At 44.9% G+C, this 11,193-nt stretch overlaps 1 protein-coding gene across 1 annotated transcript in view; it reads right to left on the minus strand.

The window, feature by feature from the left end:
* The window catches only part of PPP1R37 (protein phosphatase 1 regulatory subunit 37), an 86,034-nt gene extending 77,015 nt beyond the window's left edge, over positions 1 to 9,019 (minus strand). The window contains exon 1 of the mRNA XM_082264442.1: positions 7,675 to 9,019. Within this exon, the coding sequence (XP_082120568.1) occupies positions 7,675 to 8,305 (631 nt within the window). The 5' untranslated portion in view covers positions 8,306 to 9,019. The remainder of the gene's footprint in view (positions 1 to 7,674) is intronic.
* Between the last annotated feature and the right edge of the window lie 2,174 nt (positions 9,020 to 11,193).

Below are 11,193 nucleotides of genomic sequence, written 5' to 3' on the forward strand. Positions count from 1 at the left end.
AGGGACAAGACAGAGGAAGACAACACACATTGGCTATATTGAGATTTGTTATATTTCTCAGGTGAATATTTGACCTACTATGAATTGAGATTTCTCCTCTCTGGGAATCAGACTTTTTGAGCCGTCAACCCCGCCGATGCTCCACACCTTCCCTTTCTCCCCTTGTCCCCTTTCCCTAGACATTCAGTGTGTCAATTTTGCTCTCTAACATCAAGGAAAATGCTACCAGGTATGCTCTGACAATTTGGTGGGACTGCTTTAAAGCCTGGGCATAGTTGCCCTGCCGTACACCATATGAGTGTTTTGTTTAACCCCCCACCTCATAGTATTTATGAGACTACCAGTCTGTACCATCTTCTCGGCGCATATTCCAGTCATGTTCTCCTATAGGACTTCCACCACAATGCAGCATATACTCACCATGGATGCCACAGCCGTAAGTCTTTAAGCGTTGTGTGTGTGTTATTATAAAGGAACTTAGTCTAGTGCTTAAATGCGGTCTTAAAACCACTTGTTTGCACGTGCCTAATATATTACTGTTGATGACTATCATTGAGTGTAGTATCATACTACATTGTCTTGTGGCATACCTTAAATAAGGAATAAAAAAAAAAAAAAAAACACACAAGTACCAAATTCATCTATGAATGTGGCGCTTGACCTTGCCTCTTCCCAATCCTGTCCTCTAGTTTAATAATTTGATGGACATCTTCACTGACCAGGTATGAGGTTGCAGATGGGAGGAGGTAGGGTCAAGTGGTGTTTTTTTAGTTGGGGTCAGTATCTGCATTGTAGAGCAGGATCTCCAGGGTAACGTAGAAAATACCTTTGGTTATGTGAAAGCTCATGTAGCGGCCTGCTACACCATAACCAAAGTCAATTTACTACTGTCGGACTGGCTACAGGTACACTTTAAAACAAGAGGATGATGCTGTCATTACGTTGGTATATGAACAAAAAGCACAAGCATGCATTGTCCCCTTAGAAACTATGCTGACAACTTGCTAACGACTCACCAATGAATCAGATGTTTAATGTGTCGGAAATTAACCTTCTGATATCTTGTCTGATTCATAACTCTAGTAAATTCATGCTAGAGGTTCCAGCAGCAGCGTCATTCGTTAAAGAAAATGAATCGCTATGAATACATCGATATCATTATAATAGGCCGCTCTCGGTGCAGGAACAACAAGTGTGGTTAATGAATAACTCATAAGTGCTCAGTTTGATTTATAATTAATCAACCCAGAAGAGGGTCAGATCTGGTTTCAGATCAGGGTAACACTATAAGGACCAGAGTTATCCAGCTCTACAACTATGTTTATATGCTGCGCTTGAATGTGCAACATTGCTCTATCACCGTCACTCACGATACACAAATGTTTTACGATGCGGAAACACATTTTAAAGCAATTGTGTATACATCGCATGATGGCGAAATGTTGGAGCTGCATTGTAAATTAATCAATCAAGCAGTTGTATTGTAAATTACTCAATCATGCACCAATAAAATGTATACCTAAAAGCTGAACTTCAAGTAGATATAAAAGATAAAAATTAAAGGAAAACAGAACCAAAGAACAAAATATAATGTTTCAGCCTATAGTCCATAGATGTGGCTGAGTTTGTTTTCTTTCTTTTCCCCACAAGCTAAGAACATTTTCAGCAAATACAGAAAATACCTGTTGATCTTGCCAGAAATGCAATGTCCTGGTCACTTCCTGAGCGTCACACTGAAGAATATCTTCCCTTCCTAGCTATTGTCTGTAAACTATCAACTGCCTTGCCCTCCATGTAAAATGAAGTGAAAACAGACATGTCTGTAGTCCATATCAGGGGAGAAACCTAGGGGGACAACCATGCCTCCCTCCATAAATACAGTGGCAGAGTGATGTAGTCACCCAGGGACAGGAAATGTGTTATTTGTAGAATTACCAGGTAAAAAAAAAAAAATACAATGGCCACACCAAGCGCTAGTATCCTGCAATGTATTAGGCCCCTTTCACACAAAGGTTTCCAATCAGGTCTGCCTGTCAATTTTTCAGGCAGACCCGATTGGACAGTTCATTCACCCCTATGGACCGGCAGGTGTAAACAATGAACTTGTATCGTTTAACTTTAACCAGCTTACCAGCCTAAAACGGAAAGGGATCCATCCTCTCATCTAGGCAGATCGGATTGGAGGGTGGACAGGTATAAAAACAGACAGCAGAGGCCTAACACCCAGCCGCCCATAGAGCAAAGTAGGCTCTGTCCATGTCAGCTCTGCAGAAACAGAGCAGACACGGAGCTGTCATCTGCCTGCTCTGCTTCTGATCATCAAGGGTTCAGCGTACAGATCCTCATGCTGATCAAAACAGAATCCGCCCCTTGTGAAAGGGGCCTTACATTTTTGCTTTTGGGTTTTAATACACTAATGCAGTTCTGTATCAAACACATCACTAAGCAGCCCATTTCAAAAGCAATAAAAGTGACTTTCAATAAATTGATGCATCTGGAAAATTCACTTGCAGGGAATGTATGGTGAATGTCATTAACTGCTTTAGAAATATGCACTTTAAAATTAGGCCATAGACGTTCAGCAGGAACCGGTCGAAATTCAAACCATGTATGGGCAGGCTGAAGCTACCAAAGTTTGCGAACAGGAAACATGCATAGATCTATTTCTCCTTTAACTGTCAAGTCACAGGCTGGAGGAGGGACAAATCCTGTAAGTGTAAATTAAAGCGGAGTTCCACCCAAAAGTGGAGCTTCCACTCATTTGCTTCCTCCCCCCCTCCGGTGCCAGATTTGGCCCATTTCAAGGGGAAGGGGGGGAACAGGTACCTGTTTTTGACAGGTACCCTTCCCCACGGCGATGTCCCTCAGAAGTTTGGGCCCCTCCTCCTTCCCAATTTGAATACGCAGCGCGCTTTGCGCATGCGCAGTAGGGACCCGCCCGTGAAGCCGCAAGGCTTTACTGCTGGGTTCCCTTACCGGCAATGGCGGCTACAGCACCCAACAGCCGATAGTAACATCGGCTGCGGTGCCAACATCGCTGGACTCCAGGACAGGTAAGTGTCCTCATAGTAAGATCACAGTATGTGTAGCTGCTGACTTTTAATTTTTGGAAGGGGAGGCAGGAACACCGCTCCTGCCTGACAGGGCTTTGTTGTGTGACAGAGCAGTGTAAATATCAAGCCTGGATTGGCATAAATGCAAATCCTTTGGCAATTAAAAAGGCTTCCATATATGCATTTCATCTTTGTATTTTTCTGTTTGCTTGGAGTTCAGTTTCAAACCTAGGCTCCAGTCAGAAAGGGTTATATTTAATAACCACCTAACAGGGCAGTAATAATGGAGTCAAAGCCCTAATCAGAATAGTTATTCCATGTCTGACTCACCAAAGCTTATTTTCCATTCACTTTAAAAAAGGGAAGTCTTTTTCAGATGTTTCAGAATCCAGCTAAGGATCCCCTAACAGGTCCAAAAGTGTCTGTCAAAGGGCTCAGCACATTTCTGGACGGTGTACGATTGGCCATGAGGGGTCAGCTGTATTATTTCCCTTGTTGCTGGGGGGGAGGGGGGGCTGAGGACACCACTGCACAGGAGATGCAATGTGAGACAAGAGAGAATACTGGATGCGCAGTGTGGAGACTAGGCAGAAAGGATATGGATGTCTTCTGCTCCTAATAAAGTTCAACTACAGTCAAAACAAAATGTTAAAGAGTAGTATTTAAAGAGGAGTTCCAGTCACCTGTGGTAAAAATAAAAGACAACAGCAACAAAAAGTGTAGGTGCTGTCTTTAAAAAAACAGCCACTCAACTGTCCCAGGATCCAGCGGTGAGCTCACCCGATGTCTTCAGTCCCCGGCATCTTCACTATGGGCACCCGGCTGTGACAGCTTGCGGCTTGGTGCCCACTGTGCATTTGAAGTGGTGGATGCAGTCTTCTGGGACCTGTCAGGGAAGAGAATTTCCATTTCCGAGTGCAGCAGCACTCGGAGGAGAAGTGGGAAGCAGGTACCTGTCAAAATCGGGTACCCACTCCCCCTCGTTCCTCAAAAGCGCCAATTGTTTAAGAGGAGCTGGGAACGAGTCCTTAACCCCTTGCCGACTGCCCCATGCAGATTTACTGCGGCAGGTGATCATGTGCACGGCGCTGGAGCCACGCTCCTGCTGTGATTAGACACAGCGGGAGCCAGACTGCGGGAGGACTGAGCACGATCGCCACTGGCCTCCCACGATCTTCACAGAAACTGACAGGATAGCCACCTGCCCATGTAAACAAAGCAGGCGGCTCTTCTGTCACACAGGCACAGTGAGATTGTGTGTCTCAGCTAAGCTGAAACACCGATCTCTGTGTGCCTTTCACAGAGAGTGTGCCAGTCAGTAGGCATATTTCGTCTTACATTTAATCCCTTGATCACCCCCAGTGTTAACCCCTTTCCTGCCAGTGTCATTTTTACTGTAACAGTGCATATTATTTAGCACTGATTAGTGTATTAAGGTCACTGGTCCCCAAAAAGTGTCAAAAATGTCAGTTAGGGGTCCGATCTGTCCGCCGCAATGTCGAAATCCTGCTAAAAATTGCTGATCGCCGCCATTACTGATAAAAACGAAAATAAAAAGTCCAAAAATCTGTCCCATATTTTTTTAAAAGCTATAACTTTTGCGCAAACCAATTAATATGCTTTTTGGGATTTTTTTACCAAAATTATGTAGCAGAATACAAATTGTCCTAAACGAATAAAAAAAATTAGATTTTTTAAATTCTTTTTTTTTTTATTGGGAATGTTTTATAGCAGAAAGTAAAAACAGTGTTTTTTTCAAAATTGACGCTCTTTTTGTTTATAGCGCAAAATCTAAAAACCGCAGAGGTGATCAAATACCACCAAAAGAAAGCTCAGAAAAAAAAGGACATCAATTGTTTTTGGGCACCGCGTCGCCTGACCGTGCAATTGTTAAAGTAACGCAGTGCCGAATCACAAAAAAATGGCCTGGTCATTAAGGGGGGTAAAACCTTCCGGAGTTGATGTGGTTAAAGCTAAACTTCCCCTTTTGGGTGGAGCTCTGCTTTAACAAGCTCCAATATAGCAGGAATGATAGGTAAAATCTTTACCAACAGTATCCATACTTATTTAGGCCTTTTGCACACAGACATAACTTACTGAGCTCAGGATCTTATTGATAGAAAAATGTTCCCTAAAGTCAATGTGTAAGAGCATAAACTTGAGTATGCATTTAAATTCAGAAAATATTTCTTCATCCTCTTCTAGTTGCAATATACGTGTGTATACATGCATGAGCATGCGTGTGTAAAAATTATCGCACTCAAACGTAAAAGTTTCTATTTTTAAATTTACCGCTCTGTACTCATCCCTGTATTACTGATCTTGAGCCCCGGTTCACACTTCTGCGTGTGCGGGGTTCGCATGTAATGTGGGAGCGCACTGCTCCGACATTACATGCGATCGGCTGTGCGGTGCGAGTTTAGCCATACAGTTTGTATGGCTAAATTCGCATCGCACCCGCAGCAAACACGCACAGGAGGCATTTTTGCAGCCGCATCAGGATCGGATCGCACAGCGGTTCACACTTGTGCGATCCGATCCTGTGCGAACTGCACGATCGCACTGCGATATGCAATCAAACTGGGGGTGTCGTTAAGATTACATTGACACCCCCAGCGTATCGCATATGGCAATGTGAACTGCCTGGGGTGCGTGTGCGATGCGGGAACAGGCTGCAAATTCGCAGCCTTCCCGCATCGCATAAGTGTGAACCGGCACTTACACAGCTGTACGTATTGTTCCAGCAATGCACTTGTGTTCAGATCAGTAAAAAAAAACGTGGCACTTTATATTCCCATGTGCAAGAGGTCTTAACCCTAAACAGTATTGTGATTACCAATTGTCCAAGACAAGCAAATGCTCTCTTGTCCCTGCCTTCATAGCACTGCCTGTAGAGCCTACGATATGCCCACCACTTCAATTACTTGGAGATAGTTCTTACTAATACAGCCAGGAGCCATGACATTACCCATTAGCTCCCATTGCCCAGACGTTGTCGGAGCTCCCTCTTCTCCTCTGCAGCAGCTGCTCATTGACACAGGGGAGTCGGAGCTGCAGGATCATGTGACCAGACCAGAACATACCAAGTATAAACATTTTTTACACAGGTTATGCAGGATAGGTAGCAGGAGGGTGTGGGAACATTTTTAAGCTTAGTGTTAGGCTGGAATTCCACTTCAAGCTAGTAATAAACAAACCTACAGGACAATTTTCATACATTTCTTTAAATTCTTATGCCCCGTACACACGTGCAGATTATCTGCAGACTTTTGTCTGCAGACTTACCTTTTCTATGTAGTGCAAGGGCCTGCCGGATTGCATACAAATTGAAAGTGTTTAGGTTTGACCTCCTATTATATGGTTTTGGTAAGTCTGCAGATAATCTGCACGTGTGTACGGGGCATTACTATACAAATAGTTAAAATCATAAATGTTTTGAAGCTGAACTCCAGGTATGGCTTTTTTTGCAGTTACATTGGTTCAGTTTAGACTAATGTAATTATACATAACCATTCCTGTGGAACCCCTGTGGAAGGTGACAATCATTGTAGTAGTCACCGCTACTACTATGGTGACCTCTGCTATCTTCTTGGTCCCATGCTGAGAGGCTGGCCTAAAGCACAGCAAGTACAACAGAGGCGATCATTGTAAAAGCAATGACTACTAGAGGGATTGTCACCTTCCAGAGAGATCTGACAGGTAGGGTACATGCATTACAATGTAACTATGCAAAAACTGGAATTCACCTTCAGCACTGCAAGAGGATTTCAACACAGAAGGAAAAGAAAACTTACATATTTCCCATAATGGATGGAAAATTGATGAGGAATTATTTATGACTGAAAGGGGTTGATTTACTAAAACTGGAGAGTGCAAAATTTGGTGCAGCTCTGCTTAGAAATTAAGTTCTGTTTTTTTTTTTTTGTCAAAGCATAATTGAACAAGCTGAAGTTAGAAGCCGATTGGCTACCATGCAGAGCTTCACCAGATTTTGCACTCTTCAGTTTTTGTAAGAGCCGGTTTTATAAGAGCCTGACAAGTCGCGATCCCTCGCGGTCCATTGACTGCTATAGGACCCGTTCTAATAGGAGCGACACAAGTCGCTCCGACTTAGAAAAAGGGTCCTGTACTACTTCGGGGCGACCTCGGAGCGACTTGCATAGACTTCCATTATGTGAAGTCCCTGCAAGTCGCTCCGAAGTCGTGGTGCACGGGACTGACAAGTCGCCTCCCGAAGTAGTAAGGAGTCGCGTCGCCCCAGTGTGAACCGACTCTAAATCAACCCCAAAAAGGGTTGAGCACTAAAATGTAGATCTAGACAGTTTAGAAAAAGAACTTAGAGCTGTTTACCTGTTTTTTTGTGGAATTCCATGGATAAATACTACCCATCATACTTCTCATGTTCTAAATAAACCTACCAGTGTTTATACTGCCTAGGCACTAGCAAAGCAGTGTAAAGGATTCCCAACATCACTTTCACAAAACTAAAATTATAGTCTAGGTCAGTAAATACTGCATTTGAGCTTTCATTATAGAGCTTCATTTCATTTAGATATTATATGATAGGCTACTGTAATGATAAATAAAGGAGAGCATCCAACCAAAAGAAAACACTCCTCACCATGCCTCCATGGATCTTTGGGTTCTAGGGCACCTGATACAATGTCATCATCACTTGGAAATGTGACCCTTTTGGGCCCATGTTTACTGCGCCCATTGTCCTCCCCTTGGGTCCCTTCCTCTTGGACCTTAATACCAGATTCCCCTTGGTCTGTTCTCTCAGTGGATTTTACCAACTCCACTGTATCAACCTTAGTTTCCTCTGGATTGGAAGATGCCTCTTGGGTTCTGTGAGGCAAAGTTTCCACATTCTGGCTTATTGGTGAAGCATTGGAAGACCCCTCCTCAGTCTTTTCCTGGTCCCCATCCACAGTGCATTGGCCCCCTGAAGTCTTGTCAATATTTGGTTCCTCTTTTGTGCTTTCTGGGTGGGCAGAATCTTTTGTTTCTTCCTTGTCATTGTGTGCAGGTCCCTCAAAAACATCATCTGCGCCTTCTTCCTGTTTAGTGTTTTCATTTGAACAAGTCCCAATACCTGAACCTTCCTCTGGGTAGCAGGAGTCACTACTCTTCTCTGCACGCTCCTGCTCTTTGGGTGACTCCTCAGAGGGTACATTTGAACTTTCCAAGACTGCAGGCATCTCCATAGTAGCGAGTGCTTTACCCAGCCACAGCAGCCATTGTTTTTTCATGCACTACAAAAAAGCTTCAAAATATCAACAGATCGTGTGAATCATTTCCATAAAAAATATGAATACAAGAAAAGATCCCCGAAACGTCCCCTTTAAGTTAGTGCAATAATATCAAAAAGTTTCAGAATGTCTTGACCACAGCTGGCGCCGGCTCAGTACTGCAATTCCAGAAACATGCAAACTTAACAAGATTTCCCAACAACTTGCAGTCTCACTTCTCCATAAAGTGGAGGTTCAGTCTCTGGACCGGACAGGCAGCTTGCAGCAGTTTTTGTGTATGTTTGTGTTATTACACTTGAAGAGATCAGCCTGGGTGAAGTAATAAGAGTGGTGTGGAAGAGGGGAATGAATCACTCCTTACAGGCTGGTGTGGAATAGTAAAGAGTCACTGTAGCTTCTCACACTTAGTCTCTACATGTCTCAGCCCAGGTCTCATGGTCCATCTCACTAAGCCTGGCTGTCAAAGGCTCTGGTAATTTAAGAGATGGCGCTCTCTCTGGTTTCTTCTCTATGTCCTGGATGACTTCAGATGGGCTGTCTGCTGCTGTTTGTATCCCGCTCTGTGACGGGATGTCAGTCTCTGGTTCTAGACTCTCTTGGATGTCTCCAGATGGGCTGTCTCTACCTCACTCTGTGATGAGATGTCAGTCTCTGGACGGGTTGTCTGCTGATGTCTGCACCTTTCACTGTGATGGAGACATCAATCTCTGGTTCTTCTCTCTCAGATGTCTCAAAGCTTGGCCGTCTACTCTTCTCTGTGATGGGATGACAGTCTCTGTCCAGAAGGTCTCTGGATGAGCTGTCTGCGGCTCTGTCTATCCCACTCTGTGATGAGATCTCAGTCTCTGGTTGATATCTCCAGATGGGCTACCTGCACCCTTCTCTGTGATGAGGGTGTCAATTTATGGTTCTCTCTCTATACAGGATGTCTCTGGAAAGGCCGTCTACTGCTCTGTCTCACACGATAATGAGATTTCAGCCTCTCTTTCTTGGATGTCCCTGGATGGGCTCACTACTGCTGTCTGTATCCTTCTCTAAGATGGGGTGGCAGTCTTTGGTTGATGTCTCTGGATGTGCTGTCTCTATTCTTCACTGTGACAGGATGGCAGTCTCTGGTTGATGTCTCTGGGTGTGCTGTCTCTATCCTTCTCTGTGACAGGATGGCAGTCTCTGGTTGATGTCTCTGGATGTGCTGTCTCTATCCTTCTCGGTGATTGGATGGCAGTCTCTGGTTGATGTCTCTGGATGGGCTGTCTCTATCCTTCTCTGTGATTGGATGGCAGTTTTTTGTTGATGTCTCTGGATGGGCAGCCTGTATACTTCTCTATGATGGGATGGCAGTCTCTGGCTTGTGTTTCTCTCTCTTGGATGTCTCTGCCAACTGTCTGTGTTCAGTGCTGCAGGTGCCCCATGCTGTCTCTCGCTCCTCCCTCTCCTGGGTGTCCTGAGTGCTGCAGGTGCCCCAGGGCGGGCTGTCTCCTGCTGTCACTCAGTGACTTCCCATGAAGTATCCTCTGCCCACTCCCAGCCGTCCCTGTCGATCAGCCTGCACCTTCCAGGAATCCCTCAGCTCGCTTTCCGTGCACCAGGAATTCCCTACTTGTCTCTTACGCTCCAAGAATGTCTCTCGCTGTCTAGCTCAGTTTCCGGGTCACATGTCTCCGTCTCAACTCCCTGCCAGCCTCTGACGTCGGCTAATTCCGCCGAGCCAACCAAGTCGCTCCGCGTCAGCAACCACCATAGAGTTTGTGGGAGGACCAACGAATAAAGAACGCCTCTACCGTAGAGCGCCGACGGTGCTGTGCAGTGCGAGAGCGCAGCGCTAAGTTCCCTGGGAACCATAGAGAGGGAGAGAGGGATAGATGGGCGGTAGATGGCCCAGAGTGGAATAGTAATAGTTAGTTGGCACTTGGCACATACAGTACATGTTTGCAGCTGTAGCTTTACATTTTTTAAGTTTTGTCCCTAAAAATGGGACAGTTGTTTTTGTGTGAATAAAATGTAAATGTGTATTTTGCATAAAGCCCACTGGGGTTTTCTCCTCTGTAAAATGGTCTCTGTTTTGCCATGGCCACGTAACAGCCATTTACTTGTATTGGCGGCTGTATGCAGCATGTGTGGTTTCCCGGGGCAACATAAAGCATCAGGGATTTTATACTTCTGTACACAGGAGCTACTAAGCATCCATGAGGGGACAGAAAATTTACACTTATACAAGCTGAACACTCATTGCTTTACATTGTAGCAAAGTGTCACTTCTTCAGTGTAGTCACATCAAAAGAGATAATAAAATATTTACAAAAATGTGAGGGGTGTACTCACTTTTGTGAGATACTTTAAATGTGCTTTGTGCTCCACTGGCTTCAGGAGTCTGGGAGATCCATCAAAGTCACAAGACCAGCTCTCCTTCATTCATGAAGCTTTTTCTAGTGAGGGAGCAAGACCTTCTGCATTACCTACTCACGAAAGCCAAAAAACAATAGACCTCAGGGGATAAACTGACCCCAAAGTTGGCAATAGATACAAGATGTGAGTGCTCCATGTGGCCTGGACCTCGCACCCTAGCAAAAGAATAAAACCCTTCTCCTCAGAGCTAAGCTAAGCTCTAAGGAAGAGAGTTTCACCCTTGATATGCAGCAGCTCGTTTGCTTGCTAGGGAGTGAGGTCCAGGACACATGGAGCACTTGTACCTTGTGTCTATTGCAGGCATGTCCAACCTGCGGCCCCGAACCGCAGGCAATGCGGCCCACTGCCCCCTGACAATTTTTTTTTTTTTTGCTAGGGAGGAAGGAAGTCGGGTCGGGGGCACGACCACAGCGGCTTCCAACTAACGGTAGGCAGAGGCTGTCTCGAAGGGGAGGGGGGAGGCGAGCATTTGCAGTGTTTCT

The sequence above is a fragment of the Pelophylax lessonae genome (genome assembly GCF_965119305.1).
Source record: "Pelophylax lessonae genome assembly, chromosome: 7".
Lineage (NCBI taxonomy): Eukaryota > Metazoa > Chordata > Amphibia > Anura > Ranidae > Pelophylax > Pelophylax lessonae.